The sequence below is a fragment of the Cygnus atratus genome, chromosome 3, assembly GCF_013377495.2.
Source record: "Cygnus atratus isolate AKBS03 ecotype Queensland, Australia chromosome 3, CAtr_DNAZoo_HiC_assembly, whole genome shotgun sequence".
In the NCBI taxonomy this organism is placed as follows: domain Eukaryota; kingdom Metazoa; phylum Chordata; class Aves; order Anseriformes; family Anatidae; genus Cygnus; species Cygnus atratus.
The window spans coordinates 93,644,084-93,667,183 of NC_066364.1; the positions used below are offsets into that span (position 1 = coordinate 93,644,084).

At 35.0% G+C, this 23,100-nt stretch overlaps 1 protein-coding gene across 2 annotated transcripts in view; it reads left to right on the plus strand.

Annotated features, from left to right (window-relative positions):
• The window catches only part of LRPPRC (leucine rich pentatricopeptide repeat containing), a 93,351-nt gene that overhangs the window by 48,675 nt on the left and 21,576 nt on the right, over nucleotides 1-23,100 (plus strand). For both annotated transcript variants that reach the window (XM_035564303.2, XM_035564294.2), the window contains exons 24-29: nucleotides 1,319-1,443; nucleotides 2,079-2,185; nucleotides 16,240-16,308; nucleotides 16,562-16,652; nucleotides 19,179-19,321; nucleotides 19,434-19,521. In XM_035564303.2, coding sequence (XP_035420196.1) covers nucleotides 1,319-1,443; nucleotides 2,079-2,185; nucleotides 16,240-16,308; nucleotides 16,562-16,652; nucleotides 19,179-19,321; nucleotides 19,434-19,521 — 623 coding nt within the window. The remainder of the gene's footprint in view (nucleotides 1-1,318; nucleotides 1,444-2,078; nucleotides 2,186-16,239; nucleotides 16,309-16,561; nucleotides 16,653-19,178; nucleotides 19,322-19,433; nucleotides 19,522-23,100) is intronic.

Genomic DNA, 23,100 nt, shown 5'->3' on the forward strand with positions numbered 1-23,100 from the left:
TAAAATATGGTCTTATTGAGTGTTTGTACTTATGAAGTTTTGTGTGTGTCATCTTGGTTTGACTCATTTCATTTTAAAATTCTTCCTTCAAAGAGTAACTTACACGTTGTTTACCACTGTTTCAGCGGTTGTCCTCTTTTTTTTATTGGTCTGTAATCCTTTGAAAAAGGGTCTGCAGCAGCTGACTTACCTCTGTTAGTTGCACAGTTCAGGATGTTAAAGGTTACATTTGTTGGTTACTTTTTACAATTTCAAATCTGGTTGTTTTTATGGCTTTTCAGTTTCACATTATGATTAGCTGTACTTCTGAAGGCATTAATATTGTATACACAGCAGAAAAAAAATCACCAATGGACTCAGATAACAAAAGTGGAAATATTGTGCTTGTTACTGGTATTTACTGCTGAAAGGCTTGTGACCAAGTCTGCATTTAAGGAGGTCAGTATCTTATGCACTAATTTACTAGTACCGTTAACTCTGTGTCATGGATAGGTCAGCACAGAGTACATTTTGGTACCTCAATATATTGTTATATTCAGTGCAAAAAAGTACACTTTTATTACAGAAAATATGCATTGGTTTCTGACCTTTATATAGAATGGGTAAATGCTAACCCTGCAATTGTGATGGAAGAAAAGGAATGGAAATAAACCTGGTGATTTATAGCTAGTCTGTAAAGGTATAAAACAAGCATAAAGCAATCTAAAGAGCTTTGTTCAACTAGGTTGACCCTGAGGATTTCTAATGAAATAAAAATGCTGTGGAAAAAAATTAAAGAGCTTAAAAATTGAAAATGTCTAAACAGAGACGTTTGGAGATAATGTATTCTGCACAATATTACATATTAACAAGAAAAACGGAACTCTTCAATATAAACAAATTTCTGTGGAATTGGTATTTTGTCACGATAGCATACGGCAGAATTTAAGAATTTTAATTCAGAAATTAAGAGTATGTAATGATGATGCAGCGCATTTATACCTTTGCTTAATTTGTAATGAACAGTGGTCGTGAACTCAAAAAATTACACAGCAAGGAGATTTGAGCCTAAAACTGTAGTTCTGTTTTCATTTATGTGGCTATCAAGCATACGTGATATTTGCTTGTAGAAAAACTTTACCCATTATTTGAAAATATCTAGAATATAGGGGATGGTGAGGGGGAATAAAATACTCGTCTGTATTACAGATAATAATTCTCCTTGAAATTCATAAATTCTCCTTGAAATTTTCAAGACCAAAGTGGGTTCATAATAGTCTACTCCTGCTCAGTTTTTCTATTTACATATTTTTATTCTTTTTTTGTTTCTTTCCATGAGGGATGACATGCCTGCTGCTCTGGAAGCTTTAATGGGCTGTTACAAGAAGCACGGGAAAATTCTTCAGCTTCATAACATCTACTGTAGACTCATAGAGAAAGGAGATGCTGATCTTCTGCAAAAAGGTTGGTTGCATGTAGTCAAGTACTGTCCAGTTATATGGAGTGCTTTCTGGAGGTTTTTCTTCCATGATCATTTATAGCGTTTATGTCATCGGAAAGAACAAAATTTCATACCTTTGTGTTACTTTAAAGCATTTGAATGATGCCTATGTTTTTCAGATTGAAAAATGGATATTCATTTTAAATGGAGAAGAATTCTATTGTTTGGGTAATATAGCGACAAGTTCTCAAAGATTAGTGTTAATACTTGTTCTAGCTATATATATCACTTCTAAGAAACAACTTTTCCACACACGTGTTTCTGAAACAGTTGTGTAGTTAAGAAAACATAAATTCACGCTTGGCACAAGCCAAGAATGCCAACATAGTCTGTTTTGTTTAATGTAATTCAAAATGTAGTACAGCTCAACAGAAAAACAGTTTAAGCATGCTCAACCACAAAGCTACAGCAGATGGTGTAATATGTTGTAATTGTTCCATACGCTTCAAAATATATTTCATGTATATATTTATGTATATATTTATGTACAGAGTTTTGTGATGCTTGGAAAAGAGAAAATATTAGTATTAAGAATATTTAAAGTATATTAAAATGCTTGAATTCATTTACTAAATTAATCGTCTTAATTTTCTTTTAGTTTCAGATTTTATAAGCAGAGAATATGGTGACATGATGGCTCTCTATGATCTCTTCTTTGCCTTCTTGCAAACAGGAAAATATAAAGAGGCCAGAAAGGTCATTGAGGTAGGATTTTAACTATAGTACTCTATTCATGCAGCCATTTAGACTCTTAATTAGAAACATTTAAAGTTTTTAACCTTTAATTAGACTTGTTCTGATTCATGTTAATAGAATTCAATCCTAATAATGAAAAAAAAAAAAGCCTCGACCAGCTTTATTTTGTATAATTACAGTTCAGAAGAGAGACAGTCTTGTTATATATTGAAATTGTTTCCTCACGTTTTCAAATTTGCTGTTATATATCAAAATGATATTTGCATATTAAATATCGGATTGTGGAACAATTAAATTAAACTGGCATTCCTGGGTGTAAAGTTGCTAATCCTCTTTCCGAAGGAATTCTTTGTTCTTAAAAGCACTGGAATTTAATTTGCTGCAGACCATGCTCAGATTTATTTGTAATGCTTGTCTACAAGTTAATCAGCCAAACAAGTGCTGTCTGCTACTGTTTGGCATTTAATTTAGCATTTCTTCTCTCTCTCTCTCTCTCTCTCTCTCTCTCTCTCTCTCAGGATAGTAAGCAGCTTATAGGAAGTGGTAGGTGACAAACTTGGTCTATTTAGGATTAGTATATTTTATCTAGACTTGATTGAAATTGTGCTTACTGAAATTGATAAGTCAAAGGGGCAGCTGCAGAGTCTGCCCAGATTGTGATTATTTTTCTTCTTAACACAGTTGTATGTTGTTAAAATGCTGCATAAGTATACAAGTTGATGTGTAGGAGGGGAGGGATCTTGCAGAAAAGTGATACTTAGTCCTTATCATTTTTGTATTATGTACATAACTCTGTAACCTTTTTCTGTTTTTTTCCTTCCTAAGATAAAGCTTGCCTTTTTTCTAGTTATGTTAAATATTTGAGATACCAGTTATCCTTACTTGAATTATTATCCAATAGAAATCTTGCATTTAAAAAAATCTTTTAACTGAAGGTCTGCTCTGTGATAGAACAATACTTTTCCTGATTTAAGGAGGACAGAAGTGCTGAGCATCCTGTTAGATATTTTTGCTCAGAGGTGGTCTTTTGGAGCTTAATCTAATAATACAGAAGAACTGAAATATCGGTATCTAACAAGACAGTGAGGAGTTCAGTTCTTTTAATAGTGATTAAAGTATATAGGATGTGCAAGCCTGAAATCTCAGAACTGGAAGTAAGAGTTTCTTAGATACTGGCATTTAGTTTCTCAGCACTTCTATTGATGGCTACAGTTCAGCATTCATGAATTGGGTAGTAAGCAAATGATCAAATTATTATCAAATTATAATAACTTAATAATTATATTATTTTCAGATTATTGTTTGAAATTGTTGTTTTAATAGGTGCCAATTTTATCTCTGCACATATTCAGTATTTGGTGTTGGACTATCAAGTATCAGTAACCACAGACAGACATAAGCGTAAATCTGAGCACCTGGTATCTGGAGATGAAATGGAACTTCTCCTGTCTCTTTAGGCTCTTTAGAGTAGGATTTCCTGCTCTTATCTAGCTTCCATAAAGTATGAATTTGATCTTTGTATATGTTGTTGAGGAAAAAAAGGTTTAATTTTTTTAGGAATACAGAAATTTAGCTATGCATGTCATTTACCAGTGAATCAAGGGACACAAAATCTCAATCACTGTATCACGTGTTATTTTCAGGTATTTTTTTGTAAGAATAATATAGGTATTTTCCAATAATTTTTTTCTTCAAGGGCAAAAAAAAATCTTAATTCATATCTTGCGGGGCAAGAAAATAGTTTTAGTCCATAAACAAGTTACTATTTGCTTTTTTTGTTTTGTTGGGAAGTCGAAGGCATACTGCGTATAATATGGAAGATGGAGTACTGGTTGTATGTGTATCATTTTCTCCAGTAGTGTTTTTTGCAGCTAAATTCCTTCTGTTGCTGGCCATCTCAGATAGCTTTTCTATTTTCATTTCCGTTGAAGAAACATTCAGTAAAGGTTGATCAAATTTGGGGTCACTTGATCTTTTTAGAAGTAGTTGCATGTTAGACATGGATTGCCTGTCAGTGTATACTTTATCATGTGTTGCTGATTATAGTGATCAATTGATTTTAGTGGTATCATTTGTTATTGGAGTATCTGAAGAATTAATAAAGAGTATCTAAAAGGGTAGGAAAGAAACCGGAAAAAAAATCTGTAGGAGCTAAGGAAATGAAGACTGTGGAGGTTATGGTCTTTTAAATGGGGTGCTTTTTATTGGAGACCACTGTCTCAGCTTTCTCTTGTTACTTTTAGAAATCAGAGGTCTGTTGGATGCTCCTGTGAAAGTGACAACTGCTGCTTTGAGAAATTTGCAACTCAAACCCCTAGGAAAAGAAAATAACTCTTAAATCTCAATCTTTGATAAAATACAACTGAATGACAATAGTGGAAAAAGAAGGGAAGATTTAGGTGCAATTATATATAAAAAAAAAAAAAGGTGGGGGGTCAGTTGTGTATGTACATAATCTGGTAACAAAAATGTGCATGCATATATATAAAAAAAATATATATATTATGTATATATATAAAAATATATAAAAGCTCATGTTGTGGGATGTTGTCATAGCAAGAAAGCTGAAAGCTCTGGGGTAAAGCTGCTTGTTGGTAGGGCAGGAAGACTAAGTAGGGAATGATAACGTAAAAGACAACTAAAGATTAATTGGTGTGGCCAAAGAACGTGCCTGACTAATACCAGACCAAGTAAATTGCAGCGCATAGTTTGGTGCTGCGATTCCCTCTTTGAGGCAATGCAAGGTGGAAGAGAAACTACGAGAGAAGACTTGAGGCAGAAGGGCCAATGCAACTAGGTTCTGAGGCTTCATAGCATGGTTGGTAAGGTAATAGTTTGCAGTGTTGATAGACTCTGGTTAAGGTTTTGAAGTCTATTCTCATTTGTTTTGTGTCAGGTAGCTAGCCAGAAAGCCTCTTTCAGAGATCAGACCTTCAAATGAGGTAGCTTCAGTTTGTCTGCAAAGCGAAGGTGTGCTTTATTGTAGCCATGTCTGGTGATTACTGAATGCTTGAAGTTGTGCTGGTAGAAGGATGTGCTAGGAGATGCTCTTTTGCCTCACGCTGGGAAGTTCTACTGTTGGGTGCATCACAGCGTGATTTAGTCTTCAGTTCTTAAGTGTGCGTCATCTGATGTGTCAGATTTTGTCATGAGTCCTTCAGAAGTGATCGTATCAAAACAGACCGTGATACCCCTCTCTTCTTGTCCCTTACCACGAAGTCACCTACTAGCTTGCTTTCCCTTGGAGGAGCATCATCATCATCAATTGTAGCCCTAGTTACATAGGACTTTTTCCCTTAGTTATAAAGGCAGTTTAATTGACATTTTGCTTTTGCTTTTGTTTTTCTCTTTTTTTTTTCTCATAAAAGAGAGATAATTAAGTGAATAAATTTTTAGTTTTAACGGGTGATACTTAAAGACTAAAAGAAACAGATGAATTTTCCAGTAAAAGGGATTCAGACACAATTACCTTCTAGAACAATATTTTCTTAACTAGTTTTCTAAAATGTTGTCTCATTTTGATAATATCTAATCGAATTTTCTCACAGAGGGTCATCTTTATACATGTTGCTCCATTGCTCCAGGTAGTAGAACTGAGAGTCTGGAAGAGTTGCATGGCCTGGTATTCTTTAAGTCTGGTATTTAGGTGGCAAGAGTATTTTCTAGAGCCTAGTCCCCAGAATCCCTTTCAATCCATAGTTGCTTACTTCTTGTAAGAACTGGAAAATCTGAATTCCCTTATTTTAACTCAATTGTCAGCTGCCACTGTTGCTGTTTTATTAGACTTGGTCTAGCTGATGGTTGAGAGCTGGACTGATGTGAGGGTCGTCCAGGAGAGACCTGAGATGAAAAGGGAGGATTACACCACCTTCGAGGAATCTGCTTCCTTCCTCCCCTTCACCTGTTATTTTCCTTGCGTGGTACATGGAGACTTAAAAATTAATTACCTAAACAGTTATAATATAGTTGTTCTGTGTCACTTGGGATCAATTTTAGCTGTTCATTCATCTCTGAAGTTTGCAGTGAGATCTGTAGCTGTTCACCTGTGTGATGGTTGAGTATTTCTAGACTTGCACTTTTTCCTTCATTTATTATACATGCTGAATGCTATTATCAAAATATTCTCTGAATCTGTGTGAGATGAAGTCGTGCCCATGGTCTAGATGACCCACTTGGCTCTTTGTGGTAGACTCACAAGACTTGTACATTGGTAAGCACTGTAACAGTCCTGCAGCAGAGCTTCAAGGAAGCTGTTCTTTAAATCTGCTTTGCAAAAGCAGGCTTAGTTCATGACTTACTTCATGAAGTAAAAATGTACATTTTACATCTATGGCTGAAGTATACACAGTTTTAAACCAGCAATGGATCCATTTCCAGTTGAAATCAGCCTCAGTCAGGTGTACAGGTCAATTTTTGTTACTGTTAAGTAACAAAATAGAAGGCAAAATAACTCTCACAGGTTTATATATCAAGTCTGTCTTTAAAGCAAAAAAAAACAACAAACCAAACCAAAACCCAAACCCCACCGCAACCAACAACAATAAAAACCACCACCACATAAATTATTATCAGAATCTAAGAGGAAGAATTCAAAAGAATAAAGCACATGAAAGCATTAATGAGTGTTTTATCTTAAAATATTAATGATTTTTTCACTGCCTGAAATGGAAGAGTCAATCAATCCCTGCTTACTCTTTAAGTAAATTTTAATCTTTTGTGATGAAATGGTTAAAGCAATTTGATCTGATCTTACACACTTTATAAAAATGTAAATATAGTGGTAGCTAGTATTTGGAATGGCAGTATGTTGCAAACGTAAACCAAAACATCAGTAGGCTTTTACTCTGAAAATGATACAGGCAGCATTGCTAACAGCATCTGTGTTAAGGTATGTTAATGTTGTAAAACATTGTACATGAATGCACCCGAAGCTTTACGCTATCATGACTGGCAATATTTTTCTAAAATTTCCTTTCCTTCTCTTTTCAGATATTCCTGTCTATTGTTTTAGATAACTCTTCCATTAAAGGAGACACTTTAAAAAGTATATAAAATTTAAAGTATCTTGGAGCTGATTTTCATTTTCTGTTGATTCTCCCAAGAATCAAATATCCTAGTATCTCCTGTGTAAAAATGTCAGCATCATTATACGCAACTTTTTAGATTATTTTTTTTCAAGAGCACCTGATTCTGTTCTTTACGACTTATCTATATGCTGTTATCTACTGACTTGTGTGGTTTTGTTTTCATTAAGGTGAGCAAAAATGGTTCATAAACTTAATTTTTGATAAACATATAGATATTGCCTCTTTTTGTGGAATAATTAAAAAAAAAAAAAAAAAGATATATCCAGAGTACTCTTAAATCTTCTTTCATTTTTCTGTGCTTATACAAGTCCAGTGGAAAAGGTTGTTGAGAAGACTGCCATTCCTACTGCTTCAGCATAGTTAAATGTTCATTTCCTGAGGGAAAGAACCTACAAACTTGGTTTCTTCTTTATCTATATCTTCCTGGGAACATGCATATTAGTGTGTACTTAATACTAGTTTTCTGTTAGCACTGTACTGTAATGATAAAATGTATTTTCTTAAACTGCATTCCTTTGGACAGCAAAATATATATATATATATATATATATATATTTTTAATCTGATACCTTTGAAAAGGGTATCAGATCACTGGCATTTTTAGGTGCTTAAAGCCTCTTCCGATGAGTTGGTAGAGATGTTTGAATTTTTTTCTTGACAGATAATTCTTGAAGTCATTCTAAATTAATTCCTAGCTCATGTGATTTAAAATAGTTCCTTTAATAAAACAGTAAAAGCTCCTGTTTCTGCTCTGTAGTTCTACTGCAAATGAAGGCTAAGAGAGGATTACTGTATTTAGGAGATAGGGAAAGATCACGGAACCGTATGGCAGAATTTTTAATAGAAAACTAACCTGCACAAGTTTGTTATGACAAGAGGGAACTCCCTTGAAAATGTCGATGCAGAGTGTATGGCTTCCAAACTCTCTTTACTAGATTTTGTGTGGAGATTTCCCTCATCTGCCCTTATATTAAATGTATCATGTATACTTACTAGTTAGATATATTACACCATCTCTTGTGTATCAAAATGTTTATGTGAAGAACTGAAGAATAAGTATATACAAAATATTTTTAATGAAATGTATTTACAGTATCAATAAATGCAAGAAAAGGCATTTGTTGCTGAAATTCAAGACCTGACAAAAGAATTATTTTAGGTGAGTTTAGTGTACAGGAATATATCTATCAACAAATGTCAAGTTAATTCAGGAGGTAAATAGATTTAAGCAAAGAATTGTGACATCCACTGTCAGCAGACCTTGAGATACCAGTTGCCATTGGATTTAATCTACCATAAAAACAATGATAATATTTCTACTTGATATTGAGAGATTACAACCTTCTTTCATCCAGATTGCGTTTTATAAGAATCTACATCAGAAAATTGAGTCTTGCTGATTTTATTCTAGAGATAAAAACAAAAGAACAAAACAAACAAAAAGTCAACAACTACTGGGAGAAGTTGCTTTCTTGATTTGTCACAGCAGGATTTATTTTTTTTTAATGTATGGTTTAATGATGGTTACATCTAGTGTCTAAATTTGCCTACAAAAATGTATGTTTGGTCTTCTTATGAAAAAGAGCAGAGGTGATTAGAACAAAATTTAAACGTCTGTGAATGTGTAATGCAAATTCTGTTAGGTACTTAGAGATACGGTGGTCTGAGATGGAGTAGTTTGTAGGGGGCGTAATAGCTTTTATTAGAGTAACTGTATACAGTTGGGAGGGAGGGGAAAGTATGAAGAACTTTTAGACACACAAACCCTATAATTACAAGAAAAGATTATTTTTTTTCTTATTATTGAGTCCTATTAGTCTAATAAGAGCATTATTTCTACTTATGAAACTGGATTCTGATACAGCTATTATTGAAGCTGGATTTTGTACCCATGGATGTGTGCATGTGTTAATTAAAAAAAAAAAGTGATTACTAGATCAGTGCATGTTACTCAAAAGGTCTTACTTTCTTTTAAGAAATTAATATTTAAATGAATATATCCCCAATAATAATTAATTGTTTCCAGTGGAAAAACCGAAGTGTTGACTATTGAATGAATTCCTTCCAGAAACGTAGAAAATAGTGTGTTTAGAATCTGGGATCATGGCAAGAGATGTAAATACTTCCTTAGGTCCAGGGATTGTGTTAGAGAGAAAATACTACTATATAATGGTGTCTGGGTTCATCATGCAATGTAAAACCTAGAACAGCCTAGAGGAGGATGGGTTTTTGAGCAGGGGCTTTGCATATTTTTGATGTCTTCTTTCAGCATGATTATTGTTGTGAAGTTGTTACTCTAATGAATTTTTGTAGCAGTACTTCATACATAGTTTCACTTGGAAATCTCATCGATAAATGTGGGATATTCCAACAGTACTTAAACATACATAGCGTCAGTTTCTGTTGTCAGGAGTAAGAAAAAAATTTACAACTTAAGCATTGTTTTTCTTCTGGTATTTACAGAAAATAATTTTGCATCTCAATGTCTGTCTACCACAAAGCAGCATATATTCCTGTTTCAAGAGAAATAAATAAAATTGAGTATTTACTCAATAGATACTAATTGTGTTGGCTAAGTTGGCAAGAACTGAGAGAAGCTTTGTGGCAAGTACATACTTTAGGTAAAAAGTAAACAGAAAAACTGGTGTTTTGTGACTTTTCCCAGTGAGAATAGACGCATGTCTTACATATTAGTGGGTGACATTAGTAGTAGGGTAATGGTTGGACAGGGTGATCTTTGGAGGTCTTTTCTAATCCGAATGATTCTATGGTTCTATTTGAGTGTGAGGGTTATTTTTGTGGGGTTTTGTTGATTTTTGTCTCCCAAGGATGCCTTTCTTCCCCCTCTTCGGTGTGCTTTAACAATGTTCTAATGAGTTTAGCAAAACAGGTTTAGGAATGTGGTTTGTTACATTTCTATTCTTTTAAATGTTTGAAGTCTGGAGACTGTAAGTATTTGAGTTTGTTTGTTTTAACTTTCATTTTACCTAAAAAAATTAACCTGGTAGAAGCAGGCTAGTTGCTCATTTGGATGACTGCAGGATAGGCAAGAAGCTAAGCATAAGCTTGAATTGAAATCATTCCCAATAGGAGAGTTAGGGTACATGAATATGTAGATGTGTCCATTTATGTCTTCCATTAAATATCAGTGCAAATAATATATCATATACACAATAGTTGGGTAGTTTTTGAAGGCATAACTTTAAGTGGGGCAACTCATAATTTTCAGAACTCTGCTACAGCAGACTACTTAACCTAGTCATTGAACGTGAAAAGTAGTCATATTGAAGGTACAGATTTAATTGTATTCAAGTTTTCACACAGTTAATCCTCCCCCAAAAATTGTGCAAGTGTGAGGATACTTTAGATTAGCTTCTCATCAAAGAAATCAGTATAATGTGTTCAGATGTATTTAGCCATGTTATTTATTTCTGGGTAAAATTGTTTACAAAGAACAAAAGCAATTACTTCTTTTGTAGAGGAAACGTGTCTTAATTAGAGCAGTTCTCAAGGTTTTCTTTTGTTTAGAAAGAATAAAGTAAATGAGGATCTCTTTCTGCACCATCACCAAAGAATTATTTTTTGAAATACAGAGGAGCTAAACTTCTTTCCAAGTGGAAGGAACTTGTAGAAAAAGTATTCCTTACTTTGCCTGCCATAGACAGGACTAGCTCTAATGCTGTCCTGGTAGTAAAACGGTTTAAAGAAGAGCAGAGCTAGAGAAGTAATGTATTTTATTAGGTAGCTGATATGATTGCAATGGGAGTGATGCTTTTTGATGCACAGGTTATTTTTAGATTCCTCAGTCTTTAAAGCAGCTTCTTTTATAAGCTTCTGGACTACTGTGTAGAAGTTCATATGTTCAGAGCCAACAATTAAATCCATTTTCTTTTTTAGTATAAATGTTTTAGTTGATGTATTTTTGTAAAACTAATGCACTGCAATTTGAAGGTGAAGGAGCTTTTTAAAAGAGTCAAAAAAAAAAGTGTAATATTACTTTAACCATTTCATCTATCAACTGGACCTTGATGGCTACAAAAGGTACAAAAACTTGAAAATATTCTTTTACCATTCTGATCAGGCAATACACCCACTGCTTAGTAAAAGAGGAATTTTGCTAAGAGTTTTCACATAAGGAAAGACTCAAACATAGCATACAGTGTTTACACTGTAAAAATAAAAACAAAACTTCAGGTAAGTTGATGTGCAACGATATCCTAGGCTTCATTGAAACTGCATGGAATTTGTGCAATTTCATAGGCACTTCTGTGGAATCAGGGAAAAAAATCTGCTTTTAAATCAAGAATTTCCTATCAACTGTGCTATTTTCACTAAGGCTTATGTTAGAGAGAGCTGTTAGAAATGACACACATCGCTTCTCATAGCTGTCTGTTTAAGGCTGTCTTTCCAGAGAAGTAACGTGACTTCTTGCAAGACATTTCTTTGGCATCTAAATCTCAGTAACTGGTTCTGGTACTGGTAACATAAGTCTGTTTCGGCTGTTGATGTAACTCATCATGAAGCATTTTTCTTCCTTAGCAGCATTAGCTGTCTCTTATTATTACTAGCTTTTTCAGCTCCAAAGAGAAGGATGAATGGATCTACCTGTCCAAAAAATACCGTCAGAAAGTGCAATGTAGATAGGGTTTATACATGGTCTGTTTCTTTCCAGTATTCCTGGTAATGGTTGGATTGGTGATTACTGTAGAACTGTATCTGTAAGATAGAACTTTAGGAAGAAAACATCAGGGTTTAGAAGAATATACAAATCATTTGAAAAGGGTAGGGTTAAGCAGAGGTAAACGTGAATGTTTAAAATCAGTGTTACTCACAGTGAATTGTAGATTGATAGAATTCTTTAGGTTGGAAGAGACCTCTAAGATCCTCTAGTCCAACCTTTAACCTAGCAAAAGTAAAGTTACACTGTGCAAGGCTAGAATAAGTTTTCAAGGAGGTATCTAGGATTTGTAGTGCTTGTTTTGCCAAGCATTGTGCACAGCAGTAGTTTGTGGAGGTGCAGTGTTGGAAGGTTAAGACGGTAATTCGTCTCTTCTATGTTATGCATATGCCAAATGAAAATGCTTTTGATGACTTTCAAATAGTTGTGCATTTTAAGCCAGCTGTAGCAAAAGAGGGACCATTCTGGGATGTTCTCAACACCTAAGTTTTCTGAAAGTCTCTCTCTTTGAAGAATGCCACAGGATTTTTTTTTTTTTGCTCTTGTTTTTTCATTATGTAAGTTTTGTCTTTAAAGAGAATAAGGTTGTTTCAGGCAAGTAGAAAAGTGAATATTTTACGCATCTCTTCTGTAAACTACTTGGCCATTTTTTAAAAGGTTTTCAAAAAAAGACAGTATTGGTCTATTATCTGTAATAATACAGAACACCAATGTAGACAAAACTTGAATGTTTTTATCATTATCTAAAGGTGTGGGAAAGTGTTAAATAGAATCTTCTCTGACAGGTCAGGATTTCACCATACAATCAGTTTTATTTCAACTGTAATAGGTAGAAGTTAGTTCAACTAAAAATGTTAGTACAGAAAAGAATTTCTGGTGATTGGACCCCTTCAGTCACCTAAGATGACTGTTTCTAGTGGACAACTGAGATGTTTTCTGTGGTTTAGGATTGTTGCATTCACATGATCAAGAGTTCTTCTAAAGATGCAGTAGTTTCTTTCCCATTCTGGTTAGTTTTCCTTTCTGTGTGTGAAGGCATAGAATCAGTGAATAAATTAGTGCAGGGTTGTATGTAGAGTATTAAAAGATAGTAAAAAAGGTGATCGAAAGTAGATGTGACTAACTAGGTGAGGACTTCTTAAACTGGAAAAGAAACTGGAACAGGGAATTACTACATATATCACTCGAGCATCTGTGAAATCGAGAGGGTAAAGGGTAATCAACTGTATGTTGTCTTCCAATACAAAATCAAGGGGGCTCCAAATAAAGCCCATAGAAAGAAGCTAGTCTGAAAACAAGTAAGAAGTGGCGGTATTTTTTTTTGTAGGAGGTAGTTGAGGCAACCTTTTGCCAAAATCTGTTATGAATGATAAATCTTACTGTGTTCCAGAGACAATCAGAGAAGTTCATGGAAGAGAAATCATTTGCTAGAAAGTCTGACCCACTGAACCCCAAACAGCTGGAGAATGGAGGGGCACTGAGGGGAGTGTATTGCTGGGTTTTCTGTCACTTCATATTCTCTCATAGGCACTGTTGGGGAGAAGGATGAAAAGCTAGGTGGACCTTTGTTCTGGTGCAGTACAGCTCTTTCATGTTCCAAGAGTATTTAAAAGCCTGAAAAAAAACAATATTTAGTTTATAAGCTGTATAATTTTTGATAGACACTCAATAGTTGTTTTACTCTTTAAAACAGTGAATGCCTTAAAAATGGAAGGGGAAAAAAAAAAAGAAAACAGAAAAAATACTAAGACTCAATACTACTTTCTGGCCATTGAAACAGACAAGGTCCAAATTCAAAATGGGAATTAGGAAGAGTAATTAAAGTAACAGGTTTTTACATTTTAAATTATTATTCCTTACTTTATTTTTATTCTGCATTTGCTCTACTGTAGAAAGTCTGATTCCTGCTAAATGCAATGCTTAAAATTCCCTAAGATGGTAAGGGATAAGCTAAAAGTATGGACTATCAGGCAAGCCCTGGAGATTTAGTTAATCTGACCTAGATGTTCTTTTAATGATTGAGACCTGCAGTATGTGAAAACACTTCTCAATTTCAAAATGAAACACAAGGATATCTGTTGTATAACTCAGCTGTCCTTGTAGTGACAGACACATCAATCATTTCTGAACAGGAAAGGATTTACTATAAAAAGTTTGTAGGTTTGGAGCTGTTGAGTTCATTGGCATTCGGATCAGCAATGATATTGGAAGTTGTAAGTGAATTCAGCATTTGAATTTTAACATGTCCTAAAGAGGATTAGCTACAAATGCAAGCAACATACTTTTTCATTTTCAAGAGCCTGTTGTGTAAGATGTTAATTCTTGACTTAATTTTCAGCATATTTTATGTGAAACTGCTTGCTGAGTCTTAAAAAAGCACCGACTGGATACCTGTAAACATGAAAAATGGTGATAAAATCTAAATGGAAAAATCAGCAAGTACCTGGAAAGCAAAACTGTTTTTAATATACATCACTTTGGAATACTTGAGGAGTCACTATTTTCCTATAACCTCTTCGATTGAGACTATTTTTATAGCACAGATAAATACATACAGAAGACGGCTCATGTTTAGGATCTAGGGGTTAGCATCCTGTTTTTTTTTTTAATTATTATTTTTTAACTTAGAATGATTGCATAAACTGTTTTGGATGATTGGCAGGATTATATGCCCCAACATTTACTTTGCAGAGCACTCAGTTTCGTGTATCTTCAGCAGATTTTTAGATCTTTAACTGAAGTTTAGCGTGCTTGCTTTTTGGTGTCTGCTGAGCTATTTCAGCAGGATGTAGTGGTAATAATTCTGCTGTTGGAGGAGAAGACAAGGGAAAGGAAATTATTTATCTGTGTTAGAAAAGACAGAAGGCTAATTGACTTGTTCAACGGTAATTGTTTCCACTGTTTTGGAATGGAGACTCAGTATTTGTCACAGCTTTTTGTTCAAGCTGCCTCTTACATGCGAAATTACGTTTGAATTTTGGAAATCACACTTCAACTGCAGAGACTTCTTATAGTATTAACAGCTAAAACCCTTCAAGAGTCAAAACACATGTTTCTAGGTGGGGATGAACAGACATTTCCTTGGAATCGCTTTGGGTTGTGTTAATGTAAATCTGGATACATGAAAGGAAAGTGCAGTCCTTTCTTTCTGTAAATGATCTTTGTATTAAAATGAGAGAGTATAAAGAAAGTGAATTCAAGTAGTCTTGAAACAGCATGTGAGACGTGAAAATGACGATGGATGCTTTGCTCACGGGTTTTCTTGCATCATTTTTCCAGATGTGGTGGACCTGAGCAACATAATGCCTATAATGTGTTTCTTTACGAATTTTGAATTTTCCAATGTTTATCAAAGAATTTTGCTGTTGACAGTGGAGGAACTGTGATACAATTGTTGTGGTCTGTAGTGCTGAGAGGGTGCAACGTGGCAGTGTATACTAGATGGAGTTTGCAAAAAAAATTGAAGGCTTTTTGAGTATGTGTTGTATGACTGTAGACCACTCAAAGCAACGAAGGAATGAACAAGCAAAGTCTCATTTAACCCGAGAAAATGAGTAACACAAAGAACTATGGGTTAGTAACTATTAAACATTGATTGTTCTGTGGACACAGTAGGCCTTTGCTCTGCTCTGGGATGGGAGTTATCTACAGTTAGTATACCTAGCATCTTCATTAGCAGCTGGCTACAGTATGCTTAGTGCACTCTAGCTTCATGATTTTCTTAGTGAGCATAGCAAGAGAGGTCACAACCTAAAACTGTTGGTTTTAGATACTAATAGCTGTAAGAAAACAGCTAATGTGAGCCAATAAAGGGCACTAAATGTCACCGTTGCCATTGTGAATAGCACGGTTTTCTAGTTGCTAATGATCACTGCAGTGATGTTGAATATGAACTTTTCATTGTGAAGCCAGTTTGGAAACATCTGGTATAACTCTTTACCATGAGTAATAGAAATGATTACCCTGGGTAATAGTAATAATATTCCATTACTGCAGTGACGGAAATTAATACTTCAGTTCCTCTGAAGTATGTTCTATAGCAACTGTGTTTGTCAGTGCAGACACAGCAATTTTTGATCAAAAAGGAAAATATCTTGAATAAAATGACTGCAATTTTTAAGCCTGTCATAAATGCAGCTTAATTTGATTATTTGTGAGCTTTGTCAAAAAACAAAACCCATAAACTGTTACTATGAGGACGTGTATCATACCTACTTTAGCTTAGAATGTTCTGTGTGAAGTAATGTTTTTTTTGTTTGTTTTTTTTTTCTTCTTCTTGTGGAAATATTATTTTGCAGACTCCTGGTTTAAGAGCCCACCCTGGAAGGTTGCAGTGGTTTGCAAAAAAGTGCATATCAAATAATCAGGTACGTGGCTTGGATGTCGTCTTCTGTAGAACTGTCGTTATGTTCCAAGAATAATAGTTTTGAAATATTTCATTGCTAGACGTTTTTTTGTGTGAAGATGTGTGACAGGCTGATGAGGTGAACTTAATGCCACGTGTAAATGCTGGTATATACTTAAACAGAAATATTTTAGATGAATGTACACAGTATCTAAGCGCACATACGTAGGAAATATTGTTTGGCTGAGATGTAATGATGATCTTTCTTTTTAAAGATGGAGACTTTGGAACAATTGGTAGAATTAACTCAAAATCTCTTTGAATGTGATAGAGATGAGATGTACTACCACCTGCTTCAACTCTGTGGTAAGTTAAAATGTAATCTTTTTCATTTTCAATTGGAGAGGTGTTTTGTCCTTAAAGAATTAGTATGGATATGGTTTCTGAGGGATCTTGCAGGGGAGGAGAGTACAGGTAGTTTTTTTTTTTTTTAACCTGCAGAGCTCAGCATAACAGTACCCTAGAATTTATATAGTATAAATCTTCCATTCCATGTTACTCTTTTGTGTCATAACTTGAAAGTTTACTACATATATATATATATATATATAATGTATATATGTATATATATATTTAAATGCTTGTAAGAAGAAAAATTGCTCACTTTTTTCTATATTTATAGTCATTAAAGATCTGGATTCTACTTTAAATGGATCTAGCAACATCTTCTGGAAAGGTGTGGGATTTTTTTTTAAATCTACCACTTCCTCACCACCTATAGCCAAACTTGTGTATCACTTATGGAAATTGACCTTTTTTTTAAATTGGAAGTTCAGTTCTGTACTACAGATTTGTTAAAGAATGTATCTGTAGTTAATTTCATTTATTTTCTCTATTTTTCTGTTTGTGTCGGTTTTGTTATTCAGTGTATCATACTGTATTATACACAGTAAAAATGTTAGTCTTTAGTTCTAGTTATTTAAAGTCTTGAAAATATTTTGCATTCTCAGGATTGGATATTGAATACCAAATAGGAAGTCAGGACAAAAAAAAAGCATTACAAGGATTGCTACATATTTCAGAAAGATGACACAAAGCCTTATATCACGGTTATATATTAAGGAGTCATTACAGCTATTTGATATATTTGGTCTTGGGAAAACTTGGATTTGAGCTTGAAATAACTAGGCTGTTTTCCCATGTATATTTTTCATTGACTAGAACCAGCAATGTTGTTTCGCTAAACAATGTTTTATTAGAACCCCCTTTTAGTAGAGCAATGAAAGAGGCTGCATCCCCATTGCATTTAATTACAAGCAGAAGGTATGAGTATTTCCCCTCCCCCACCCCAGAGACTTCTTGTGATCTTTGTTCCCTTTTTTTTTCTGAACAGTCTCAAAAATAAAAAACAAACAAACTGTGGCATTACCCTGTTCTGGCTTTGTGTTTACTGGTTCACCCTCAAATATCAAGTAGGCCTGATATACAACCTTGTGTCAACAGGAGGGGGTCTTCCTGTTTTCCACCATCGTCTTGTTCAACCTCTAGCAGTGACTAGGTGTGACAGTGTGCCTGCTAGGAAGAGAATCCAAGAAGATAGAATTTATCAAATTCTGTCATACAAAATCTTCAGTTGTCTTTGAAAAGACAAAACCCATTCCATCTACTCAAAGAAGTGGAAAACATTTGTGGCTTTCTGTCACCGTAAAAGACAAAAACCATGCACATTCCTGCTTTCAACCATTTAAAATTATCTATCAAAGCTGCCCAGTGAACTAGTACAGTAGAGAGTTGTCACTGTGCACCAAAGCCACACTTAAGATCTATTTTAAGTATTAAAAAAATGAAGCATCTACCATTTAGTTCAAGCTGTGATCAAAAATGTTGAAAACATTGTTTATGTAGAGTAGGAGAAAAAATTAGATGACAAATGAAGAAAATGAGAAAAAATGAGAGAGCTTCAGGAGTTTTGGGTCTAGCTCTTTCTCAGAGCTATGACAGCTTCAAAGTTAGATCAGTCTGTGGTCTTGTCAAGTAAAGTGTTGAATGCCTCCAGGGGTGGAAATTAAACAGCCTTCGTGGGCAACCTGTGCCAAGGTTTGACCATCCTCATATACTCCATTACTGCAACTTTTAACCATCACCTTTCAAACTGTGCTGTGCACTGCTAAGGAGAGACCCGTCAATTAAGTAGCTGAAGACAGCAATTAGATTCCTCCATTAGACTGCTTTTCTCCAGGTGGTACAGAACCCAGCTTCTTCAACTTCCTGTTTTATTTAATCTTCTCAAGCCCCTTGTCTGTCTGTATGTCTGAATTTGTTACAGTTGCCAGCATCTGCTTGATAGTTGCAGAGCCCAAAACAAATATATGAAAACGTATCAAACATTCTCCATCCTCCTTTGTTTACTGCCATAATAACCTGTGTTTAAAAATGTTAATTTTAGTCCTTAAGTCAAATAAAATGATCAGTTTTAAGGTAGTTTGCTACCTCTTCTAAAAAGCTGAAGTGGTACTAGAACCTTGTGGAAAGTGGGTATGGATCTTGGAATTTAGAAATGGTACCTTAGAATGTTTTGTAAACGTTTCGAATCTTTTTCCAATTGTTTTGGCAATTAATAAGGAGGAATATTTGAGTTGATGAGATGGGGGAAAACTTCTGCAATATTTTTGTGTTTTCTCTTTCATTTAAAAATTTGTACAGTCTTTTTTCTTCTGTTTGCATCTTCCTGTACCTTCTGAGTAGTAACAGTAGTTTAGAACTTCTCAATTTGATGATCATATGGAGCAGAAGTACGTGACTGACGGACAAAGTATTTTCCAAAGATGTGACTCTAGATATGTACATATACTTTAAATGTGCTTTTATCTGAAGATTTAAATCTTGTTTCAGAGAACAACAGTGACTGGTCAAAGGCTGAAGCAATTTGGACTAAAATGCAAGAAGAAAATGTTGTTCCTCGTCAGAAAACACTAACCTTGCTGGCTGATATATTTGAGAATAATGGTCAGGTTGTCCCATTTGAGGTACCTAAGGTAATCAGACTTTACCTTCGATAGCTAACAATGCTTTTGAATGTATACTTTTCCAATGAAAAATACTAATAAATAGCATTATAGCAATTTAAATAAGCTTTTTGTTTTAAAGGCTAGACAAGAAGAAACAAGAAGCCCAATTTCTTCTACTTCTGAAGAAAGAAAAATAAGGATGCTTTGCAAGAAAAATAATGCAAAAGGTAAACTGAAACTTGCTGCTGCCCCCCCCAGCGCTAAGCTTCAGGTTTCTGTTAACTACAGAGCAAGAGACGCTTGCTGCCGCTTTCTGTTGGTTTGCTAGCGTGTTACAAAAGTTACATGATAAGCTTACTTAGCAATGTTCTGCTTCAAAAGTTGATGAGAGAAGCACATGCTAAACTGTTTAAAGTGTCATTTGAAATACTGACTTTAAATGCATGTTTCAAAGTCGGTCTGCAGTGAAGTAGGTGATTTTAAAATTTTAGAAGTATTGCTGGTCTGTAGTTTATATTGTTAGTTTAACACCATTTTCTAGAATTTAAATTTAATCTGTTAAACGTAAGGAACTATGCACAGGGTCAATGCTGAAAATACCCTTTCAGCATTGTAGGTGCCTATGTGGTTCCCAGTAAATCTAGCTCTTTGGCTGCAAGTTTTATGGTGAAGACATGAGAAGCATAGAGAGAAGGATAATTTGCGAGCAAAATAGCAGGCACATGTTCATGGGAAAGCAATTATCCATTACAAGAAGTTGTTCAGAGACTTTGGATTTGTCCCTGCCTTAATAATAAGATCAGATTTAGATCCAAAATATACTTCAGCTATCTCTTAATTTAAGGTACAGATTTAACAAAGAAAATACTTACATGAGATTAAATTAGACGAGTCTGGACTATGGAGATGATCACCTCTCATTGGTCAAAAGAGGTGATTCTCCTGCCATATTTAGCATTGGAGCAGTCTCACCTTGAATGCTGTGTGCAGCTCTGGGCTCCACATTATAAAAAGGATGTTAAAGTACTTGAAAACATCCAGCGGAGGGCAGCAAGGCTGGTAAAAGGGTGGGAGGCCTGTCTTTTGAGGAGAGGCTGAGGACACTCGGGCTGTCTGGTCTAGGGAAAAGGAGGCTGAGGGGCGACCTCGCTGCTGTCTATGGCTTCTCGAGGTGGGGAAGCAGAGAGGGAGGTGCTGGGCTCTGCTCCTGGGATCCGATCCGATGGCAGGATGCATGGGAACGGCACAGAGGTGGGCTGGGGAGGGTCAGACTGGGCATGAGGAAAAAATTATTTACTGTGAGGGTATCAGACACTGGGACAGGCTTTCTAGTGGGGTGATTGATGCCCCACTCCTGTCAGTGTTCAAGAGGCATTTGGATAATGCCCTAAGTTGGTCAGCCCTGAAGAGGCCAGGCAAGAGGACTTTGATCTTTGTAGGTCCCTTCCAACTGAACTATTCTTTTTTATTGCTGCCTTCCTTTCTGGCTTTTATCTGTTAGTCTAGTTTCTTTCTGTTAATGTTGCAAAGCTGTCTGTGTCTGTTTGAAGGGAGATATGTCTCCTAGTGTCTTTAACTTCTTTGCAATTAAAGTAGTCCATGGTTTTCCCTAAAATTAGCTAACTTCTCCTCTTGATCTTCCTCCTACAAAGACAGACAGTACTAAAAACGTGTTTATTTGCGTTGTAATACACAATATAAACAAAAAATCAAAATCAGTGTCCCCACAGCTCACTGTTTCCAAAGCCCTTGGCACGTGGGTGCCACCCAACAAATAAAATGGCTTCATTGAGAGATCACTTCAGATCTTCTGCTGTGAGAAATAAATAGCTATTCTGCAGAAAATTCTCTGCCTGAGTTAAAAAGAGAATTAACTTGTGCTTGGGTATTTGCCTTTGTGTATAGAAAGGAGGAGTGTACTGCAGTACAATTCCTCTGGCTCAGTCTATGCTTAGTTTAAATAATTGGAAATCCATTCTTATTCATCTCATCCCAAAACACTGTCACAGAGTCAGAATTAGCATAACTGGGTCATAATTGATCCATTTCTAGCATTAGCCAAGGTGCAGATCATCTTAATATTCATCTTAATATTCTTGAAATCTTTTTCTTTGCCTCTATTATGATAAATAACGATCTCACTTGAGAGATCATAAAATAGAATTAAATGAGTTAAAATAATTAATGTAGCTGAATTATGAAGATTTATAAATACAAGGTACCTTGTTTTCTTCTCTGGGTATTATCAGTGTATTTTACAAGTTGGACCCACAGACTAAGCTTTGAGTTTAAAAGCAGAACCTGTTAGTCATTGACAGTTACCTTCTGTTGTTAGTAAAATGACCGTATAGAAGTACGGAGTCTCAGGAGCACGGATTAGAAGTCTGGACTCTGCATATTCTGTATGTAGGGAGTACAGTCGTGGGTATTGTAGTGAACATAGCGTTAATGCTTTAAGGAAATTCTTCATGGTGGTAAAGTTTTGGAATCAAAAGACAGAAAAGCAGAAATACTTTTCACTGAGCAATAAACAAAATTAATGGAATGCATTTTATATGTATTTCCTAGAAAAGTATCCAGTGCCTTCAATAACATAAATGAGCAAGTGGAGAGCAGGCGGAAATTAAATATAGCTTGGACTTTGGAGGGACACTAGTTTAATACAAGATTATAAACTGTAACTGCTACTAGTCTGTGGTGACACTTGATACTGAATTTACCAATAAATTACTCCTGCATATTCTTTTATTCAGAGCAGCAGTGCTTGAGAGGAGGTGGTCTAGAGCTATTGGAAATTAGGGGAAACAGACAAATTTTGGGAAACAGTTTCTTTTTGTCTTAAACTAAGTTGTCACTTTTGTATAATGTTATAATGTAGTTTTGATATAAATGTAATAGGGCAGAATAAATTTTTTATCAACGCATTTCTGATAGGAAAAAGATTAACTTAATCTAGTTATGTAACTAATTTCATGAATTTATCCGCTCTGACAAGGGGGTGTTTTGAAAATCTGTTCTCTGAAGTGCTTGATTTATGCAAGTCACAGTTGCGTTTTTATCCTGATTCTGCAGTGTGAGAACTTGACTCGAGTGGATCATATTACACATAGCCCAAACAGTTGCAATTCCTGAAACAAATTTGACTGTCTTGAGAACTGAGACTTTCTTGGCAAGTTGTCACTTTTCTAACAGATCTTTCTACTTGAAATAGCTTGTATAACACCGTCTGATTCTGAAACCAAGAACTTTCTTTCCTGAATGCTAATATACTTTGGTAATTTTAGATAGCATCTGAAGAATCAATAAACTGATAACACCTGATCAGGTACATGTCTCAGTTTGAGACACAATTTAGGTATACTTTAAACATGCTACTTGCATGGATGCAAAATAGAGTTAAGAAAATAGTCTAATCTGAATAGGATAATCATTCTGAGGTTGGGATTGACATATACAGCAAAATATTTTGGAACAGGAAAACAAAACTGACACGAAGATATTTTTTTCTTCATTGAACTAGTCATTACAAAAAGATTTAAGTATATTTCCTTGTAGAAGCAGATCTTTAGCATCCTGGACCAAGATCATTGATAGTAACATATGTTTGATATTATATCCACTGGTGGCAAAGTCCACTTCTGTACCCAACTAGTGGAAAGGAATATTCAAACCTGGAGTGAAATCCTAGTTCTGTCTGAAAACATTAGAAGTCTTCAAACATATGGATTTTTTTTGTTTGTTTTAAAAAATAAAATTTAAGTAGGCTTTTACTGTTGGAAGGAACAAACGTATCACCAGTCGGTTAC